Here is a 22,766-nt window from a genome sequence, read left to right as displayed (position 1 = left end):
CGGGCTCTGGCTCCTCCCAGTGGCCGGCCGGGGCGGAAGCAGGAGGCGGGGGCAGCGTGCGCGCTGCTGGTCTGCTCTCCCGCGGCGCTGGGGCCCGCGCTCCGCGGCTGCTGCTCTACTCGGCGCTTCGCAGGCAGCTAGCTGCTCTCCGCGCCTCTTGCTCGCCCGTTCCTCGACCAGGCCTTCTTTCTTAGTCGTGGTCCGTGGCGTCGACCCTCGCGGCCCTTTCCCGCCCCGTCTTATCTCTGGTCGCCGCCGCCGCGGCCCCAGCCCCGATGGCTCTGTGCAACGGAGACTCCAAGGTCAGTCTCTGGCGTGGGGGCCCCCTGCCTCACCGCTTCCGGACAGAGGCAAGGCTCCGGGGCCGGGGAGTCACCGCGTGGGGCCCTTCCTTGCTTCCTCCCCCTAGCCCGCCAGCGCAACCCTGCGGCCCGGGCAGCGGCGTGTCGGAGAGCGGGCGGTCGGGGCCTGTGGCTTGTTTTCTCCTCGGGAGCGGCAGGTGCTTTGTTGATTTTTGTCTGCGTGTCGGGGTTCCCGCGCCCGCCGACCTCCGGTCGTCGGGGAGGGCGTCAGCTTTCCGCGGCCGAGCCGCTGGCCCCCGCCTCCCCGGCGTTGCTGTGGGGCGCCGAGCCCGCGGAGGGCGGCCCGAGGGTGGGGGTAGGGAGGCGAGCGGGTGTGTGTGTGTGTGTGTGTGTGTGTGTGTGTGTGTGTGAGTGTGTGTGTGTGTGAGTGTGTGTGTGTGTGAGTGTGAGTGAGGGGGGCTTCCTCAGCCCTCACCCCGTCCCTTCGGGAGCCGGGGAGCCTTTTGTGGAGCTCTCCGGGCCCACCGAAGGCGGGGTAGGGTCAGGGCCTCGCGTGCGGCGTTCGAGCTGGGCCGGCCTCCGTCTTCCCGCCACCCGGTTTCCCGCCTGCCTTCGGTGAGGCTAGTCCAATTCCCCCACGTCGGCCTTGGGGTCCGGCGCGGCGAGGCCGGCCCTGGGTGAGGCCGTGTGACCGTCCACCCCCTCCCCGCACCTCGCCGGTCAGCGGCCCCCCTCCCCCCCTGTCGGATCCGGTGGCGGGAGGGTCGCTCACGCCGTCCCCTCCCCCCCCCCCAAGTCTTCCCCAAGGAAAGGAGCCTGTGTCCAGCCCCGCCCACTCCTTATTTTGCACATTGGTTGGCGGTGGGACCGGCGCCGGGCCTTGGGAGCCCCCTCACGTACGCCGGCCGCCGCCACCGCGCCCTGGGGTCGGGGAAGTCCCGAGTCCCGGGTGCTGGGGAAGTTAACTCGAGGTGCGGAGTGGAGAGAGCAGTTTGGGCCGCCGCTGCGTTTCTCGTCACCTCCGACTCACTTTTTCTTTAGACCCTCTTTTTGTCTCGCTTCCGAACTGAGCACCTTCGCTTTCACTTCTGTGTTAAAATTTTCGTTGGCCCGGAGTTCTTTCAGACCCGCACAGCCCATGTTGTCCGCGGGAAACTGCGCGGTTTTGAATCGGGATTTAGACTTAAGCCAGGTGTGCCTCTTACATACGCTGTTTAGGGCCTGGCTACGTTTCATTCAAGGTGTGTGGAATTTTAGACGTCAGATAGTGCCTTTTCAGGCAGCATTCTCTTATAAAGATGGTGCCTCGTCACATCTGAGCCCTCTCCGTGAATAATTGCTTCGTCTCTAGTAAATATTCAAAAAAGTTATTTGTTGAACAAATGAGTAAAGATTATAAGCTATCTAATAAACTTCTAAACCGGGGAAACTGATGCTCAGACTAGTTGGAACTCTTTCTGAAGGTTTTAAAAGAAGCTACTCTAAATCTTAACGTACAGCTCTTTCGTGTACACAAGTTAACTTACAAAGCATTTTTCTTCTCTTTAATTTTGAGTCGTAAAATCGTTGAAAAGAGTCATCTTTGTGCTGGAAAAGGAAATGACTATTAGGATTCAAACCTAATTTGCAGACTTTGAAAAATATGTGTTGATTTGAAAACAGTATTTTCCAAAATTAAGTGACAGCAGAAAGTTAAAGATTCAGTTTCCAAATTACTTGATTCAGGTGTGAAGAACATACACTATTTTTTCTAGCTGGTATGTTTTTGTTTCGTTCAACTGGAATTTTACAGGGAATCTTACCAGTTTCATATATTTGAAACTCCGGTGAATCGCTGATTACCTTTATTTCAAGGTTGTTTTGTAGTATAATCAAACATGTGTCTTTTCTGTTTTTTGGCCATGCTGCGTGGCTGGGATGTTAGTTCCCAGATCAGGGATCCAACCTGGACCTCAGGCATTGAAAGCACATGAAAGCTAACCATGGTTTTTTGTGTTTTTTTTTTTTAACTTTGCTAACAATTAGATGTCAATCGAATTGAAAGCATTTTCAGGAGGAGCAATCCAGGAAAATAACATTTCATCAAATCTATTATTATTTCATACGCTCCTAAAGAGGGGGAAAAAATCTCTGTAAATGGTGTTGTAAACAGTGATATGTCATTGATCATAAGGAACATGTCAGGTAAAGAGATGTTTAAATATGGGGGAATATGCATAGTAAAGTGGGTTAAATATGATATTCTGATGGTCCACCCAGAAATCTAAGTAGGCATCTATTTTCTATAGCTTACCACTGAAGCAGCTTTCTTTCTGGCATAAAATACAAGTACTGGATCCAGGCTTACTTTGTACATCTGTTGTGCCTCTGATAGCTGTAAGTCCTAGTTGATAAATGAGAATGGGGAAAGAGCTGATTTTGATTCCTATTGTACATTTCAGTGTTTTTCAGGGTTTTTTCTAAAATAACATTTCTGCCTGATAGACATTAGGGAGAGACCTACCTAAATTCTGTAAAAGTATTTGGACTGTTTTCATTAGTTTTATCCACAGAGTATCATTTTAGAGCTGGAAAGTATCTTCATGTTTTCTAGCTTCCTAAGCTGAAAAAACAGCTGGAATTAGAATCTGGCTTTTCTTTTTTCTTCAGGGCTGGTTAGGTTAAGCATCCAAGGCAGAGAGTATTCTTTTCCTTAAAGACCTGACATAATATTATTTAGTTAAGATCTTATATGAACAAGAGCATAGGCAGTCAGCTCTTCTTTAAAAACTTTTTACAACCATTCAGTGATAAATATGAATATAGCAAATATTAATGACTTTTTTCACTATTATTAAGGCAAGATTGTGAGAGTAATGCTGTTTGAGCTGCTTGTCAGATTTTCCACTTTTGGTCCCATCTAAGCCTTAAGACACTTTATTTTGGCTGTTCAGAGTCTTCATTGCTTTTGTACTGGCTTTCTCTCCTTGTGAGAGGGGTCCAGCCACTCAAACTTGCACTGCATGGACTTCTCATTGTGGCTTCTCCTGTTGCGAAGCACAGTCTCCAGGTGCTTGGGCTTCACTAGTTGTGGCACATGGGCTCAGAAGTTGTGGTGCATGGGCTTAGATGCTCGCTGCCTGTGGGATCTTCCGGGACGAGGGCTCAAACCCATGCATTGGCAGGTAGATTCTAATCCACTGTGCCACCAGGGAAGTCCTAAGCCTTAAACTCATTTGGTTGGAATAGAGGTAGGATCTGCCCTACTACTTTCACTGAGATGTTGACTAGGGTATATTGTACTTGGATTAAAGGCTTTTAAAAAAATAAATATTGTTAACTGCATGTTATATAGGATCTTTAGTGATATCTAATGTTGAAAATTTAAATTTGCATTTTAAAATTTGCAAATGTGGGATACTTTGAAAATTGAACAACTATCCTTTATAAAGGTAACCCTATTGTGCTGTGCTTAGTCATTCAATTGTGTCCTACTGACACTTTTCGACCCTGTGGACTGTAGTCCACCAGGCTCTTCTGTCCTTGGGATTTTCCTGGTGAGAATACTGGAGTTGCAATTTCTTCTCCAGGGGATCTTTCCCACCCTATAGTACATTTTTTTCAAAGGTCAAAGTGGATTTTTTTTTTTTTCCTTTTCAGATTTCGTCTCATCTGTTAAGGTATTCACCTAGACTAGAAAAGCTGTTACAGACAAAAAGAATGGTGGGTTGTTTTTTTTTTTAATTGTTTCTCTGTTCTTAGACTTGAAAGGTTTTGAAATTCCTCCAGGAATTCAGATGACTTTGTCTTTAATTTAGCATGGGCCAACTTGTCAATTACAGATAATAATTGTCTTTTAAGAATTTTTTTAAAATACAGATTTGTCCTATACTTATTCTAATGTATTTGATACTTTTTAAGTCTCTTTAATGAATTATATATTAATCAGTGCTGTTTGGAGAAAGGAATGAATAATTATTTGATATCCAAAATGATGAAATTCTGCTTTGTTACGGGTACTTAAGGGCTTCCCAGGTGGCGATAGTGGTAAAGAACCCACCTGCCAATGCAGGAGATTTAAGAGACAAAGGTTCTATCCCTGGGTGGGGAAGATCCCCTGAAGTAGGGCTTGGTAATCCACTCCAGTGTTCTTGCCTGGTGAATCCCCATGGACAGAGGAGCCTGGCAGGCTGCAGTCCATAGGGTTGTAAAGAGTCAGACACAGCTGAAGTGACCTAGCACAGCACGGTGCTTAAACTATTTTCATGCCTCCTTCTAACCTAAACTCTGTTTAAATGCTCAAAGTGAAGGAAGTCCTCAGGGTTAATACGTGATTTTGAAGCACTTTGTGAACCAACAAAGAACTAATAGAACTTAGAATCTTTTGTGATCGCATATATAGTTCTAGGTGTGGACTATTCTTACTTGTTGTGGAATAGTTTTTTTTTTTTTTTTTTGTATTTGTTCAAGAATCACATTGGTTTAAAAAATAATTTTACTATAGAAATAGTGTGGTATTAGTTGGTTTTCTTGTTGGCTGACCCTTGCCTGCCATCCCTTCAGGTTAATGGTTTTGAGGACCTAGGAGATACTTTATGTAGTTAGATTTAGATTTATAGACTCGCTAATATGGTCCACTACAACTTTATAGGGAATAAGGTGTTTGTTTATAGTAGTGTGACCATATACTTTTTGTGTAAACTGGGGCACTTGAACAGAAAAGGAGGTGCTAAAATCGTTTAACTTTCTAATAATTGTTGTAAAATATTATCCAAAAAAAAATTTGTTGTGTTGTGTATATCCAATTAAATAAATGGCAAAACTACTATAGTGTAAGTTCAGATTGCTCTCTCTGTACATTTGCACAGGAACACACAGTCTCGTTCCCACACGTATTTCACAAACAGCTGTATATCCCACTGACTTGGCTGATAGAGGCCTGGAGGTCATGTGCGTTTTGCAACCTGAGAAATGGCAGTGGTACTCCTGGCAGGTACACCAAGTGGCTGGCCAGAACAGCAGCTTCAGACATTCCTTCTATCAGCACGCATGGCTGGATAGTTAGCTACCAGTAATTGTCAGTGTCCAAGTTCTAAGTGTACTTTGTACTTCGTTTTATCAGGAACATGTCAGGAAAGAGAGATTGGTTCTCAGTGGTTGGCTTTTAGAATGAACCAGAAGTTAAAATGAGAACTCTTCACTGCACCTGCAGTTCAACAGAGTACCAGGCAAAGCCATGGCAGAAAGTGGAAGTATAATAAATCATACTATCTTACCTTAGTGCAATTATTCATAATAATATGTTAAAAATGAAAGGCATGCGATATATGTTGCCTTGGGTCGGCCGTTGGAATAACAGGTGTAAATTAAGACAGTTCTGGGCAAACTGGGCCATATAGGCACTTCAGTGACGGAGTACATCATCCTGAATTTGAATTTTGATTTCTCTAGTGACTGTATTTAAAATTTGGCTAAAATTCAAGCCTAATGTGTATACATTAAAAGTTTTGTTTTCTAAATTAGTACCTATTCTAAGAGTTATTCTGAAGTTAAGAATTGAGTGCCAAAATTAACTCTAAACTTTGAGAACCAGCAGTGTTGAAACTGACCAAAAGGTAAAATAATCTGTTCTAGTCTGCCATAACATTTACAGAGGACATTTTCCAAACTTTTAAAACTGCCTGCACATGTGAAATTCCCTATTTCTTTTGTTCATCAACTGGAGAACAGAACCTTTTTCATTCTCAAAACGCATGGAGGTTTATGTAAAGTTAAGTCACCCTCACCTTGTCTGTAATTTGGAGAACTAATTCTTAGCCTCTGAGTGTTATTGTGAATGTAAGCCAGGGACTACAGAATTCTAAAATCTGCTTTGGACAAGTTTTCAGTGAACAGTCTCTAATTTGGGAGACTCTTAGATGAATACAATGATTGTAGATAGATCATTGTTTTTATGTATTACTGGTAAAAGTGAAACATTTTTATGCTGTGATTTTTTTTTCCCTCCTTTAACATTTCATGAAAAATTTCGAAACAACAAGCAAGTTGAAAGAAATTTTAGTCAGCATCTGTATCTACCAGGTCGATTCTACTGTACAACAGCTTGAGATATGATTCATATACCATAAAATTCACTCCATTTAAAGAGCACAATTCAATAGTTATTAGTATATGCACAGATTTGTGCAACCATCACCACAGTCAATTTTAAAACATTCTCATGATCCCCAGAAGAAATTCTGTACCCTTTAGCAATCGGTCCTCATTTTCCTCTACCCGGCCTCTCCCAGGGTTTCCCAGGTGGCGCTAGTGGTGAAGAATCCACTTGCCAATGCAGGAGACTTATATAAGAGATGCAAGTTCGATCCCTGGGTCAGGAAGATCCCCTGGAGGAGGGCATTGCAATCCACTACAGTATTCTTGCCTGGAGAATCCCATGGACAGAAGAGCCCGGCAAACTACAGTCCGTGGGGTTGCAAAGAGTCGGGCACAACTGAAGTGACAGCACTCCCTCCCAACTGTGGGCAACCACTAACCTATTTTCTGTCTCTATAGATTTGCCTACTTTGGACATTTTATATGACTAGAATCTTAGAATATGCGGTCTCTTGTGAGACCTAGCATAATACTTTCAAAGTTCATCCATGTATAACTACCTTATTCCTTTTTATTAGCAAATAATATTCCGTTGTATGGATATATAGTCGTGTCCGACTCTTTGCGACCCCATGGACTGTAGCCTACCAGGCTCCTCTGTCCATGGGATTTTCCAGGCAATAGCACTGGAGTGGATTGCCATTTACTTCTCCAGGGGATCTTCCCGACCCAGGGATCGAACCCAGGTCTCCTGCATTGTAGACAGACGCTTTACCATCTGAGCCAACAGGGAAGTCCCTCCAGTATTCCGTTGTATGAATATAGCACCTTTTATTTATCCATTCATCGGTGGATGGACATTGGGTTGTCTACATTCTTTTGCTGTTATGGATAGTGTTGCTATGAATATTTCTGTATAGGTTTTTATATAAAAATAACTTCATTTCCATGGGTATACCTAGAAGCAGAATTGCTGGGTCATGGACAGAGGAGCCTTGTGGGCTATAGTCCATAGGGTCACAAAGAGTGGGAACATGACTGAGCGCTGTGGTAATTTTATGTTTAACCTTTCGGTGAACTGTCAAACTGTTTTCCAAAGTGGCTGCAGTATTTTACAATTCTGACAGCAGTATATGAGATTCCAGTTTCTTCAAATCCTTGCCAACACATGTCTTTGATTATAACCATCATAGTGAGTATAAAGTGGTATTTCCTTGTGGTTTTGATTTGCATTTCCCTAATGACAGATGTGGAGAAGGCAGTGGCACCCCACTTCAGTACTCTTGCCTGGAAAATCCCATGGACAGAGGAGCCTGGTAGGCTGCAGTCCATGGGGTCGATAAGAGTCGGACACGACTGAGCGACTTCACTTTCACTTTTCACTTTCATGCATTGGAGAAGGAAAAGGCAACCCACTCCAGTGTTCTTGCCTGGAGAATCCCAGGTACCTCTTGAGCCTCTTGAGCTGCTGTCTGTGGGGTCGCACAGAGTCGGACACGACTGAAGCAACTTAGAAGCAGCAGCAGCAATGACAGATGATTATGAACATTTTTTGTGTGTGCTTCTTGACCATTTGTATATTTTCTTGGAAGAAATGTCTGTTTAGCTCTTTTGCCCATTTTGAAGGTGGGTTGTCTTTATTGAATTGTAAGAATTCATTATTTTAGTGACAAATCTTTTCAGAAATACGATTTGCAGATATTTTCTGCAATTCTTTGGGTTGTTTTTCACTTTCTTAATGCTGTCTTCTGATGAATAAAAGCTTTTAATTTTGATGAAGTACTACTTATTTTTTTAAAATTTTGTCACTGTGCTTTTGTTGTCATATCTGAAAAATACTTCTTAATTCACGATCATGAAGATTTGTGAAATTGCCTATGCTTTTTAAAAGTTTTATAATTTTAGCTTTACTTAGTTTTATATTTAGGTTTTTGATCCATTTTGAGCTAATCTTTGTGTTTGCTATAAGGTAAAGTACCAGCTTTATTTTTTTTTAATTTGTGACTCTCCACTGTTGGGCTTCCCTGGTGGCTCAGTGATAAAGATTCTGCCTGCCAGTGCAGGAGCCGCAGAAGATGTGGGTTCAATCCCTGGGTCCAGAAGATCCCCTGGAGGATGGAATGGCAACCCACTCCAGTGCTCTTGCCTGGAAAATCCCATAGACGGAGGAGCCTGGTAGGCTGCGGTCCATGGGGTCACCAAGAGTCAGACACAACTGAGCGACTTCACTTTCACGCATTGGAGAAGGAAATGGCAACCCACTCCAGTGTTCTTGCTTGGAGAATCCCAGGGATGGGGGAGCCTGGTGGGCTGCCGTCTATGGGGTCACACAGAGTCGGACACGACTGAAGCGACTTAGCAGCAGCATAAAACAATAGAAATGAATCACTACTTTATTTGGTACTACAGTTTGAATTTTAAATAAAAAATAATTGGATAGTAAAGCTGATTAAAATAAATAGAATTTCAAGCATTGTGGATTTAACAAGAGTGGGTGTTTTAAAAATGCAACCTTGGCATTGGTATACTATTTTCATATGAAAACTGTTTTCAAGTATTATAAAAGAAAATTTCTATCAATTTGTCTGTGAGACATATTATTATGTCTAGTCTGGTATCTCTTTGAGTTCACCAGGCTTGGCCTTCCAGAGGTTATTTTATAGTGCTTCTAAGTGGTTTCTCTTTCCTGATGTAGTTCCTTCATTCATTACCCCCTTACAAAAAAAAAGTATGGAATTATTTTAACCTCTAAAGGCAAAGATTCAGTGTAATATGTATTTTGAAGTCATGGTTGTAGAGAACTAAGCATGATAATAACCATCTTGTACAATTTCTCATACATTCTTACATATTTCTACTATAAATGGCCAGGGAAGGCAGAATCATAATTTGCTACTGATTCATAACCTGCCATGAATGCTTTGCTGTTAGATGGTTTTTTAAAATTTGCTTTAGGTTGATTTAGAAACATTTTCAGAAAAACAAGTGATGCCTACTTCTTGCTCAAGAGTTTGTGGGTGAGCTCAGCTGAGCTCCACTACTCTCATCTTTTGCTTGGACCAGTAAGTAGCTCACAGCATTTTCATGATGATGACAGAAGCACAGGAAACAAGTGGAAACATGAAGATGGCTTAAGGTTTGGCACATTGTCACCACTGCCCTCATTACAGTGGCAAAAGCAGGTGTCAGGGTTGAGCCCAGTGTCAAGAGTATGGAAATATATTCTGCCTATAATGGGACAGACTGCAAAGTGACACTACAAAAGACATGATTATAGGGAATAGTGAAGAACTGGGGTCAGTGTAGTCTGTTGCATATGGAAAATTTAAAAACATGCACAAGCAGAGCAAAGAGTATAACGTCCCGTCATTCGGCTCAGCAGTTTTAAACGTTAGTTTTCCTACAGATATGTACTTAGTGCCTCATAGTAAGAGTTGCATGTATCTGTAAATTCCATCAGTGGTTTCTTAAGTCAGTCTCCCAAAGCAACAGAAATAATAACAAACTAATGGGATCTAGTCAAACTTAAAAGTTTTTGTGCAGCAAGGGAAACCATACACAAAACGAAAAACAGCCTACAGAATGGGAGAAAATATTTGCAAACAATGCAACTGACAAAGGCTTAATTTCCAGAATATACAAATAGCTCATACAACTCAGCAAAAAAAAAAAAAACCCACCCAGTTGAAAATTGAGCAGAAGACCTAAATAGACATTTCTCCAAAGAAATGGCCAGTAGGCACGTGGAAAGATGTTCAACATTGCTAATTATTCAGTTCAGTTCAGTTGCTCAGTCATGTCCGAATCTTTGTGACCCCACAGACTGTAGCATGCTGGCTTCTGTGTTGATCACCAACTCCCTGAGCTTGCTCAAATACATGTCCATTGAGTAGGTGATGCCATCCAACCATCTCATCCTCTGTCGTCCCCTTCTCTTCCTGCCTTCGATCTTTCCCAGGATCAGGGGTTTATCCAGTGAGTCAGTTCTTCGCATCAGGTGGCCAAAGTATTAGAGTTTCAGCTTCAGCATCACTCCTTCCAATGAATATTCAGGGCTGATTTCCTTAAGGATGGACTGGTTGGATCTCCTTGCAGTCCAATGGACTCTCAAGAGTCTTCTCCAACACCACAGTTCAAAAGCATCAATTCTTAGGTGCTCAGCTTTCTTTATAGTCCAACTCTCACATCCATACATGACCACTGGGAAAACCATAGCTTTGACTAGACAGACCTTTGTTGGTAAAGTAATGTCTCTGCTTTTTAATGTGCTCTCTAGGTTGGTCATAGCTTTTTTTCCAAGGAGCAAGTGTCCTTTAATTTCATGGCTGCAGTCACCACCTGCAGTGATTTTGGAGCCCAAGAAGATAAAGTCTGCCACTGTTTGCACTGTTTACCCATCTATTTGCCATAAAGTGATGGGACCGGATTCCATGATCTTAGTTTTTGAATGTTGAGTTTTTAACCAACTTTTTCACTCTCCTCTTTGACTTTCATCAAGAGGCTCTTTAGTTCTTCTTCACTTTCTGCCATAAGGGTGGTGTCATTTGCATATCTGAGGTTATTGGTATTTCTCCTGGCGGTCTTGATTCCAGCTTGTGCTTAATCCAGCCCGGCATTTCACATGATGTACTTTGCATATAAGTTAAATAGGCAGAGTAACAATATACAGCCTTGACATACTTCTTTCCCAATTTGGAACCAGTCTGTTGTTCCATGTCCAGTTCTAACTGTTACTTCTTGACCTGCATATAGATTTCTCAGAAGGCAGATAAGGTGTTCTGGTATTCCCATCTCTTTCAGAATTGGCCACAGTTTGTTGTGATCCACACAGTCAAAGGCTTTGGCATAGTCAATAAAAGAGAAGTAGATGTCTTTTCTGGAACTCTCTTGCTTTTTTGATGATCCAACGGATATTGGCAATTTGATCTCTGGTTCCTCTGCCTTTTCTAAATCCAGCTTGAACATCTGGTTCACGGTTCATGTACTGTTGAAGCCTGGCTTGGAGAATTTTGAGCGTTACTTTGCTAGCATGTGAGATGAGTACAATTGTGCAGTAGTTTGAGCATTCTTTGACATTGCCCTTCTTTGGGATTGGAATGAAAACTGAGCTTTTCCAGTCCTGTGGCCACTGCTGAGTTTTCCAAATTTGCTGGCATATTGAGTGCAGCACTTTCACAGCATCATCTTTCAGGATTTGAAATAGCTCCACTGGAATTCCATCACCTCCGCTAGCTTTGTTCATAGTGATGCTTCCTAAGTCCCACTTGACTTCATATTCTAGGATGTTTGGCTCTAGGTGAGTGATCACACCATCGTGGTTATCTGGGCCATGAAGATCTTTTTTGTATAGATTTTCTGTGTATTCTTGTCACCTCCTAATATCTTCTGCTTCTATTAGAAGCATTCTGTTAGAAGCATGTTAGAGGCATACCATTTCTGTCCTTTATCGAGCCCATCTTGGCATGAAATGTTCCCTTGGTGTCTCTAATTTTCTTGAAGAGATCTCTAGTCTTTCCCATTCTTTTGTTTTCCTCTATTTCTTTGTGTTGATCACTGTGGAAGCCTTTCTTATCTCTCCTTGCTGTTCTTTGGAACTATGCATTCTTATGGGTATTTCTTTCCTTTTCTCCTTTGCCTTTAGCTTCTCTTCTCAGCTATTCATATTGCTAAAAATAGAATTACCGTATGATCCAGCAGCCCCATTCCTGGGCATAAATCCAGATGAAGCTCTAATATGAAAAGATACATGGACCCTGTGTTCATAGCAGCACTGTTTACAATAACCAAGACATGGAAGCACTCTAAATTTTCATCAACAGATGAAAGGATAAAGATGTGGTTATATGTACACAATGAAATACTACTTAACCATAAAAGAATGGAGAAGTGTTGTTTGCAGCAGCATAGATGCAGCTAGAGATTATCATACTAAGTGAAGTAAGTCAGAGAAAAATACCATACGATATCACTTATTTGTGGAATGTAAAATATGACACAAACGAGCCTATCTATGACATAGAAACAGACTCACAGTCATAGGGAACAGACAAGGAGGGAACAGACATAGGGAACAGATTGCCAAGGAGGAGTGGTTGGCGGGAGGGATGCTGTGGGAGGTTGGGGTTAGCAGATGTAAGATGTTATATCCAGAATGGGTAAACAAATATTTTCAATATCCTATGATAAACCATAATGGAAAAGAATGTTAAAAATGATGTATTAATATATATATACACACACACATCCTTTTTAAAATATATATATACCTGAATCACTTTGCTTTATAGGAGAAATTAACATTGTAAATCAACTACACCTTAATTACAAAAAAAAAGTCATGTATGTCTGGTCTCTATTTTTGTAGTTAAGATTTATCAGAGTGTTGCCATCTTACCCATCCATTGTCAAATTTCTCATCAGTCTTTAGTGATTTTAATAGCCAACATCTAGTTCTGTGCTCCTCATAGATCTGCAATAAAAAGCCAGTTTTTAAAAAAGTTTTCAGTTTTGCCATGGCTGCTATCTTTGTAAAATAGAATAAATTTTTAGACAAATGATATTTAAAACTCTTAAGACGTAGACCATAAAGGCTCCAAATTTTTATTATAGATTCAAGGAAATAAAATTGCTGTCAAGTTGTTATATGTTTATGAATGCTTATATAAAATTTATGAATGAACTGCTCTATTTCTTATGAACTGGTGGCAGTTTGCAAACCAGCAGTGGTTTGTAGACTGCAGTAGCTTAGGTCATTATTTTATGAGAGATTACAAAATGGTGATATTCTAATTCTGTTCTTTCTGGAACTGTGTATAAAGAACTTTCTTTCATCTGCTAAAGGGTTACTTGTGGCCAAGTTGATAGTAAAAAGGCAGAACGCATGCTTGATTCCTTCCCTAACTTTCACCAGTTTTGTTCATAGGTTTTTCAAGTTCTAATAACTCAGGATTATTTTCAACAAAGTAGTTCAGGCTCATGCTACAGTAGAAAGGGCAGGATTAGAAAGGAGGTTGGGTTTATTAAGTATAATAGTTGCATCTTGAAAAATGGTCTGTGTGCGAAATAACTGAAATTAGGACATTCTACTGTTTAAACTTTAAAGTTTTTCTTAGGAAAAATGTACAGATCTCTTCTAAGCTAAGGTTACTTCTTAAGAGTATTTTAGAGGTAGTAACTAGAGACAAAATTGAGTCTGTTCACAAACTCGGTATATTTAAGAAGAGGTAGCTGTTTGATTATCTTTCATCTCTGCATGGGAAGTGTTGTTATCTGAGATCATCTTTAGTATACTGATAGTATGTGGAGATGAACTGAAGAGGGACAGTGATGTTTGAATATATAAATCTATATTCTAGATCGTTGTTTCTTTGCAAAGAGCCTTTGGTTCTTGTTCATGTGAACAGGCTACGCACACTTGAGTCACCATTCAAAGAAGTATTTTTTTGTTAAAATAGTAGATCTCAGTCATAAGTCAGAGATCTCAGTACAGAGTTAGTCAGGAAATCTAAAGGTCGACATTTAAAAAAAAATTTGAGGAGTGTAACTAAGTAGATAATGAGACTGAACATGGTTCAAAACTTTTCCTTCTGATATTTTAACGGTATGACAACAGTTGTTACTGAATGTTGTTTGTGTGTGTTTGTGTAAATTGCTGACTTTTAGAAGTAGGATGATTTGGGCTAATTAATAATGGTTTAGGTTTATCTAGAGATACCTTTGTTCCTCAGTTGGCTAATGCTTATCATCAAATGGGAGAAGTAGCTATGGTAAAACTTAAGGATTGAAAGAATCATGAGGTAAACAATAGTGTATTTTGATTTTAGCCAACAGTACCAAGTTTTATTAATTTAAAACTGGCTACATAAATGCTGTTTGTCAACCAAATAACATTGCTATAACTTTCTGCAAAAACTTCATTGAAATCCAAGGGGAAAATAGTTGATTTAAAAAGATTTAAAAATTAGAATTACCAATTGTGACATAGGAGTAAATTTTATTTCCTCTGAAGTTGGAAAAGAAAGATAATAAACAGTTGTGTGTTTACTTTCTTACCCAGTGATCATGTGTCTCAGTTAAACCCATTAAACTATATTTGGCATTATAACTATATTTATCTAAGAAGTTAAGTTCTCCAGAAACTTCCATGAATAGAGTTTGTGTTTATGGGGTCTGTTTGCTGTCTTTTAAGTGGGTGCTAGTGGTAGTATCTGCCCCATGGACCATACAGTCCATGGGATTCTCCAGGTCAGAGTACTGGAGTGGGTAGCCTTTCCCTTCTCCAGGGGATCTTCCCAACCCAGGGATCAAACCCAGGTCTCTTGCATTGCAGGCAGATTCTTTACCAGTCGAGCTGCCAGGGAAGCCCAAGAATACTGGAGTGGGTAGCCTATCCCTTCTCCAGTGGATCTTCCTGACCCAGGAATCAAACTAGGGTCTTCTGCATTGCACGCGGACTCTTGTCCAGCTGAGGTACCAGAGAAGCCTGAGTCCAGACTAAACTGCTTTTTGATTTGTTGATTTAAATAGTACATTCAGACTGTGTTCATTATGCTCTGGGGTGGTGCTTGCTTGAACTTGAAAGGAACTATTAGTACATTTATAGATAGGGGAGAAGAGAATTTGGAATGACTTTGAGAAGTCAAGAGACATAGTTTATTCAAAAAAAGATCAAGTTGTAATCAGAATTACTATAAATTGGTCGGTAAAGGAGAATAAATTAGAAGTGATATGGAAATGATAGTAGCAGGATCGCAGATAACATGTAGAAACAAAGTAGGAATGTTGAACAACCACTAGCTTGAAATCTCAGTAGGGAAAAGTGTTTCCTCAGTGTATGAGCTCATTAACAAACCTGGAGCAGTAAAAGGCTAAGATAACACTATATGTCACTAGGGACTTGTATTTCACAAATGTTGTGAACACTGAAAACTTTAAAACATAGTAATTTATTGAAATATTTGTTGAGGAGGCCTATAGGTTGCATACTTAGATTAAACAAGATGGAGAAAAATAAATACAGACAAATTGAGTGATCAAAATGATCAAAAGTTAGGGATCATAATTTAGGCAATATGAGACAGTCAATGCTAAGTGAGCATTGCTTGAACAACTAAATGTACATACAGTGTTGCGTATTATTGCATCAAAGCATGGTTCTTGGCTTCTAGATTTTTCTTAGGTGTATGACATTGTTTCCTAAAGGCATTTTATACATTTATTATGTAAAATGAGCAACGGTGTAATTGTCACTTGTATTCAATGATTGCACCTGGAATTTTATATATACATATATATTTTTTTCTGGAGAAGGCAATGGCATCCCACTCTAGTACTCTTGCATGGAAAATCCCATGGACAGAGAAGCCTGGTAGGCTGCAGTCCATGGGGTCGCTAAGAGTCGGGCATGACTGAGCGACTTCACTTTCACTTTTCACTTTCATGCATTGGAGAAGGAAATGGCAACCCACTCCAGTGTTCTTGCCTGGAGAATCCCAGGGATGGGGGAGCCTGGTGGGCTGCTGTCTATGGGGTCGCACAGAGTTGGACATGACTGAAGCGACTTAGCAGCAGCAGCAGCATATATATTTTTCAGAGACTTAGACTTTTAATTTACTCTTATTTTTAATAAAAACATTATTTATTCATTTGGCTGCATCGGGTCTTAGCTGCAGCAAACAGGATCTTCCTGTGGTGCACAGAATCTCTAGTTTCGACATTTGGGCTGAGTTGCTCTGTGGCTTGTGGGATCTTAGTTCCCCGACCAGGGATCAAACCCATATCCCCTGCATTGCAAAATGGATTCTTATCCTGACTTAGACTTTAAATTTTTTTTTTAAATTTTATTTATTTTTATTTTTGGCTGTGGCATGTGCCATGTAGGATCTTAGTTTCCCAACCAAGGGTTGAACCCATGCCCCCTGCAGTGGAAGTGCTGAGTCTTAACTACTGGATGACCAGTGAAGTCCCTGGACTTAGCCTTTTTTAGAAGAATCATATACTACTTAGGTATAGAGAAAGGATATCTATATATCTATTTATATGAAATAAATTGGTTTTCATATAAGTCAATTCAGTGTGAACTTTCTTCACATTTAGCCTGACTCCTCAATTACTTTTTGACTTGAGTTGTCCAGGTCTTGTTTTTCTACAGATCTTTTGTTCCATCAAGAATTTTGATGATTCATTATTTCTTGTGAGTGCTCAATTACATCTGGGATTTTTTTCCAGACCATTGACAACTCATTCTGGGATTCTTTTTTTTTTTTTGCTAGTACTTCCTTGTTCTTACCAGAAGATGTCAATGGAAGTTTTCAGATAATAACCAGAACTCAGTCCTTCTTCAAATGGTTTTTTTTTTTTTAAACTTTACATAATTGTATTAGTTTTGCCAAATATCAAAATGAATCTGCCACAGGTATACATGTGTTCCCCATCCTGAACCCTCCTCCCTCCTCCCTCCCCATACCATCCCTCTGGGTCGTCCCAGTGCACCAGCCCCAAGCAACCAGTATTGTTCATCGAACCTGAACTGGCGACTCGTTTCATACATGATATTTTACATGTTTCAATGCCATTCTCCCAAATCTTCCCACCCTCTCCCTCTCCCACAGAGTCCATAAGACTGTTCTATACATCAGTGTCTCTTTTGCTGTCTCATATACAGGGTTATCGTTACCATCTTTCTAAATTCCATATATATGCGTTAGTATACTGTATTTATGTTTTTCCTTCTGGCTTACTTCACTCTGTATAATAGGCTCCAGTTTCATCCACCTCATTAGAACTGATTCAAATGTATTCTTTTTAATGGCTGAGTAATACTCCATTGTGTATATGTACCGTAGCTTTCTTATCCATTCATCTGCTGATGGACATCTAGGTTGCTTCCATGTCCTGGCTATTATAAACAGTGCTGCGATGAACATTGGGGTACACGTGTCTCTTTCCCTTCTGGTTTCCTCAGTGTGTATGCCCAGCAGTGGGATTGCTGGATCATAAGGCAGTTCTATTTCCAGTTTTTTAAGGAATCTCCACACTGTTCTCCACAGTGGCTGTACTAGTTTGCATTCCCACCAACAGTGTAAGAGGGTTCCCTTTTCTCCACACCCTCTCCAGCATTTATTATTTGTAGACTTTTGGATTGCAGCCATTCTGACTGGTGTGAGATGGTACCTCATTGTGGTTTTGATTTGCATTTCTCTGATAATGAGTGATGTTGAGCATCTTTTCATGTGTTTGTTAGCCCTCTGTATGTCTTCTTTGGAGAAATGTCTATTTAGTTCTTTGGCCCATTTTTTGATTGGGTCATTTATTTTTCTGGAGTTGAGCTGTAGGAGTTGCTTGTATATTTTTGAGATTAGTTGTTTGTCAGTTGCTTCATTTGCTATTATTTTCTCCCATTCTGAAGGCTGCTTTTCACCTTGCTAATAGTTTCCTTTGATGTGCAGAAGCTTTTAAGGTTAATTAGGTCTGATTTGTTTATTTTTGCTTTTATTTCCAATATTCTGGGAGGTGGGTCATAGAGGATCCTGCTGTGATGTATGTCAGAGAGTGTTTTGCCTATGTTCTCCTCTAGGAGTTTTATAGTTTCTGGTCTTACGTTTAGATCTTTAATCCATTTTGAGTTTATTTTTGTGTATGGTGTTAGAAAGTGTTCTAGTTTCATTCTTTTACAAGTGGTTGACCAGATTTCCCAGCACCACTTTTTAAATGTTCTGCTGACTGAAGTGTTAAGGGGTTGCACTTGCTCAGTCATATCACTAGAAATAAAGAATCACTACACTTTCTAGGGATCTTAACTCATAGACTGCATAGAGAAATGATGTACTTGAGCTACATCAAGCTCCAGCATGTCTATTCTAGATGACTTTCAGCCAGACTCACCTGTATTTCTTTCTCTGAACTCTTGGGACATCTTTCTGCTCTAAGGCAAATTTCCTGAGAGATTCCTGGAATCCCCTTTTCTTTAGAGGATTTTATGTCAGCTTATATGTAACTATCACCGTGGCAGTGACAGCTTTGTCACTGGGCAAATGGAAAATGTTAAGATATAGCATGATTACGGAGATGTCTGATTTCTTTTAGTGACATATTTGAGATCGATTCAGAGGACAGTTATACTTACTATGTGGGACTGTAGAGAGTTTAAAAGAGCAGTTTAGGCTTAAGTGTAGGCCAAGGCCTCACAGGACTTGTATTTTGGACCTTATTGAACTTTATTCTAAGAGAGAGTCACTATAGGGTTTTAAGCAGGGGGAAGACTTGAATCAGATTTTTTTTCTTTTAATCGCAAAATCATGTTAATCAAGTGATCAAAGTCAGTATCACCAATAATGGAACAAAATGACACTGTGTCCTTGCCATTGTATGACATCAGGAGAAGGCAGTGTAAAATCATCACCAATGTAAAATCGCTGCAAGAAAAAAAAGTTTGTCTAGAATCTAATCATGAAGTAGGAAGCAGATCCTGGTATGGGTCATTCTACAAAAAGAATTTAAAAATTAAAAAAATGAAATATCTGAAATTTAAAAAATGACAGTGTCATGAAAGATCTTAAAAAACTGAATAATTAGGTTAATTGTGGGAAGTGTGTGGTCTTTGATAAGAGTTCTGGAATTAAAAAATCCTTTAAAGTATTTGTGACATTTGGGAGAATTTGTATATAGATACTATCAGTGTTAAATTTCTTGGATATGAAAATAGTATTGTAGTTATGTAGGAGAATGTCTCTGTTTCTAAGAGGTACATGGTGAGAAATAGCTTGGAGAGTGAAATATCTACAATTTACTTTCCAGTTGTTTAGGGGATAGAATGTTACTAATGTTATATTTAGGTGGAGGATGCTGTTAACTGTACCATACTTTCAAATTTTGTAGGTTCAAAATTTTTCAAAATAAAAGGAGGGTATAACAAGTATATGGTGAAGTCAAGAGCTAGAATCTGACTCTTTGATTTTAACCCTTTAAGTTGTAGGTTCCAAAGTAATTGAGCATTGTAAGTGAGGTGATGGTCTCTTATAGAAAAATCTTTAGTGAAGTTGATTCATCCAGAATACCTGAGATGTTGGATAATTTTGTCAAGAAACTGTACTATTTTTTTAGTTATAGGTGTGGTGAGATTAGATAGATAAATGTGTTCAAACTTCCACTAGCCTTTTGGTAATGAAAGGATTATTCTGAATAGTTGAGATTCTCAGATCACTAAAATAGGTGTTGGTGAGTGTTTTTAAAATCTTTCTTAACCCTAAAACTTTCTAATTTTAACAGTTGAAGGGTTCTAATTTGAAAGACCTTTTAAAGACAGTTACTTGGCTATGGTTTTTCCAGTGGTCATGTATGGATGCGAGAGTTGGACTGTGAAGAAAGCTGAGCACCAAAGAATTGATGCTTTTGAACTGTGGTGTTGGAGAAGGCTCTTGAGAGTCCCTTGGACTGCAAGGAGATCCAACCAGTCCATTCTGAAGGAGATCAGCCCTGGGATTTCTTTGGAAGGAATGATGCTAAAGCTGAAACTCCAGTACTTTGGCCACCTTGTGCGAAGAGTTGACTCACTGGAAAAGACTCTGATGCTGGGAGGGATTGGGGGCAGGAGGAAAAGGGGACGACGGAGGATGAGATGGCTGGATGGCATCACCGACTACATGGATGTGAGTTTGAGTGAACTCCGGGAGTTGGTGATGGACAGGGAGGCCTGGCGTGCTGCGGTTCATGGGGTTGCAAAGAGTCGGACACGACTGAGCGACTGAACTGAGCTGAACTGAACTTGAATAAACTTAGTACTGATGAAATTCAGTTTCAAAAATGATTTATAAAATAGTACTTTTCTCAGACACAAACAGAACATTATTTTACTCATGTAAGAAAGCTTTTTAAAATAATAAAGCTTACCCTTTTAAGTACCAAAATACTAAAGAATAAAATAACTTTGAAGATTATTTACCCACTTTCCTTCTGCAGTGCTAATTATTTTGGGGTTGGAAAAGCTTACATTTTAGTCCTATCTCTAGGCAACCGACATTTTCTTCATCTGTAAAACAAATGTATTACGAGTAAGAAAGTACGTAAGACACCTAAAAGAATAGGTATAGGCTGTTACTTCCCTTCTTTTGCTTTATTTAAAAAATTTTCATTGTAACATAAGACATATCAAGAAAACTACATAACAGATGTGTAGTTGATTGAATTACGTTTTTACCCAAAATAGTCAAGATTTTTTCTTTTCTATGAAGCCCAATAATATTGTTAAGAGTATGTCTTGGGATTGATCCTTTTGGGTTTTAGTCTGATTTTTATTCATATTCTTTGATCCTTTGCATACCTTTTGTCTCATTTAGAAATAGCACATTCCAGTTTTGATCTGGCGTTTGAGTTTGCCTTTCTCTCTTGCTCTCTTTAAAGATATTATTCTATTCCTTATTTCCTTTTTTACTTTTAATAACTTTGTATGGGATTTAACTTCCTGCTTATTGTTTTTCTTCCATTCTAATTTAACTTCTTGCAGTTTAATTTTTTAAATTTTATATTGGGGTATAGGTGATTAACAATGTTGTGTTAGTATCAGGTGTGCTTCTTGCTTTTTTTGACCACCTGTGGTAATCTTGTGGTAATCTTAGTTCCCCAACCAGGGATTGAACTTGTGCCCTTTGCAGTGGAAGCACAGAATCCTAACCTGTGGACCGCTAGGGAAGTCCCAGCATTTCTTTTTGCATTTTAGACTGCCTTTCTAAACTTCTACAACTTGATAGAGCTCCTTCTTCTGTTAAAATTATGGCCGTTTGTTTTCTAAGCATTCCTGGCATGGATTCCTCCCCCTGCTTTATCTGGCCTTTCTGTTTTTTTTGGTGCTTCCCTGGTGGGTGGCTCAGATGGTAAAGAATCTGCTTGCAACGCAGGAGACCCAGGTTCAATCCCTGGGTCAGGAAGATTCCCCTGGAGAAGGAAATGGCAACCTAAGTATTCTTGCCTGGAGAATTCCATGGACAGAGGAACCTGGTGAGCTACAGTCCATGGCGTCACAAAAGAGTTGGCTGCGACTGAGCGACTAACACTTAGAGCACTTCTGTTTTCCTTATCCTACTTAATTATGATTCTGATCGCAGCAGTTGCTGCTTGTCATGCATGAGCTCTGACCCACAAGGGAGTCCAGTTCTGTTAGTTTCAAAGCTTCATGGGAATTAAAACCATTCTCTCCTGGAGGCCTTACTGTGCGTTCTCCTGCTGGCTCTGCACCTTTGGAGTGGCCATCCCTCCTTCCAGCGCAGCTGCTATTTTTAAATTGGCTCCCTGCTTTTTTTAAAGCTTGTACCTGTCGGTATTTTGGCTTTTTCTTGTTTTCTTTAATGGTGCTTCCCTCACACCAGGGATTGTGGCTGTGGTAGTTCATTCTCACCAGATTGTATTTTGGGTACCTTGGGGGATAACTTGGTATTTAGTTATATATGTCATGGGTTTTGGCTTTGCTGTCTGGTTGGTCAGTGATATGTGGAGCTTCAGGAAGATCCAAAAATGATGCTGTCTAAGAATTTGCAAGATTCTTTTGCTTTATTCTAAAATAGGGTACTGAATATGATTTAGTTTTTACTTAATACTGTTTTCTTACTATCTTAAAACATGAATATTTATTATGATGACTTCAGGTCACTTGCGAAGGGGTAGCCTTTGTATTTACTTTTAAATCAATTTTTTAAATAGATACAATAGGTTTTTTCTGTCTCCTGATGTTGAATTTTGCTTGTCTCTACTATTGATGTGATTAATGAGCTGTTTTTCTCTTTAGGGTGCTTTTTCTAGTCGGTGGAAGGTTTGGGAGCTTAATGATCAAACTGTAACTCTGTGTGAAGTAAGAATAGATAGATTCAGGGTCTTCAGGGAAAGGAACTTTCCCTTTTATCACTGGTGTCCTTTTGCTTTTCCCTGAGTTGTTGAAACTATGCTAGATAAGCAAGTTGATAGCTGAAGTGGAGAAGTATGAGGCAAGGTTCATTGTTTCCTCAGTGATCTCTGATGTCATTTGCTTGAACACTTTTAAAATGTGCTAAGTAAGCACTATACATTTTTATTAAAAAGCCATTTATTTAAGAAAAACTTGTTGATTTAAATAAATAGGAGTCCTTACTATGTGGTAGTAAAATGATTATAAAAATGAACTTACCAGGTGAAACCATGCAAAGCAATCTTGTAATCAATGGGAAAATTGTGATGGTTTCCTTATGTTTTAAAAAGTTTTGTTGGAATATAAACTTCCTGTTATTACTATAAAGAATAGAGATGTATAATATAAAGAAGTAGTGAAACTAACATTTAGTGTAACTTAAAACATTGGAAACATTGAGAATTGTGTTTTATTTTTAAACTACTCTTGATAAGTTTGTACACAGTGCTTCTCTTCAC

At 39.8% G+C, this 22,766-nt stretch overlaps 1 protein-coding gene across 4 annotated transcripts in view; it reads left to right on the top strand.

Moving 5' to 3' along the window:
- GMPS (guanine monophosphate synthase) overlaps window positions 1-22,766 on the top strand; it is a 71,925-nt gene that overhangs the window by 1,288 nt on the left and 47,871 nt on the right. Inside the window, exons 1-2 of one of the 4 annotated variants that reach the window (XM_061417865.1) lie at window positions 766-917; window positions 3,942-4,004. The exons of 2 other annotated variants lie outside the window; for them this stretch is intronic. In XM_061417865.1, coding sequence (XP_061273849.1) covers window positions 4,002-4,004 — 3 coding nt within the window. In that variant the 5' untranslated portion in view covers window positions 766-917; window positions 3,942-4,001. Of the gene's footprint in view, window positions 1-2; window positions 303-765; window positions 918-3,941; window positions 4,005-22,766 lie in introns of those variants that run through there. One more of the 4 variants, XM_061417848.1, reaches the window with a different exon arrangement.

The sequence above is a fragment of the Bos javanicus genome, chromosome 1, assembly GCF_032452875.1.
Source record: "Bos javanicus breed banteng chromosome 1, ARS-OSU_banteng_1.0, whole genome shotgun sequence".
In the NCBI taxonomy this organism is placed as follows: Eukaryota; Metazoa; Chordata; class Mammalia; order Artiodactyla; family Bovidae; genus Bos; species Bos javanicus.
Note: the sequence above shows the minus strand (reverse complement) of the source record. Positions and strands in the feature narration are given on the sequence as shown.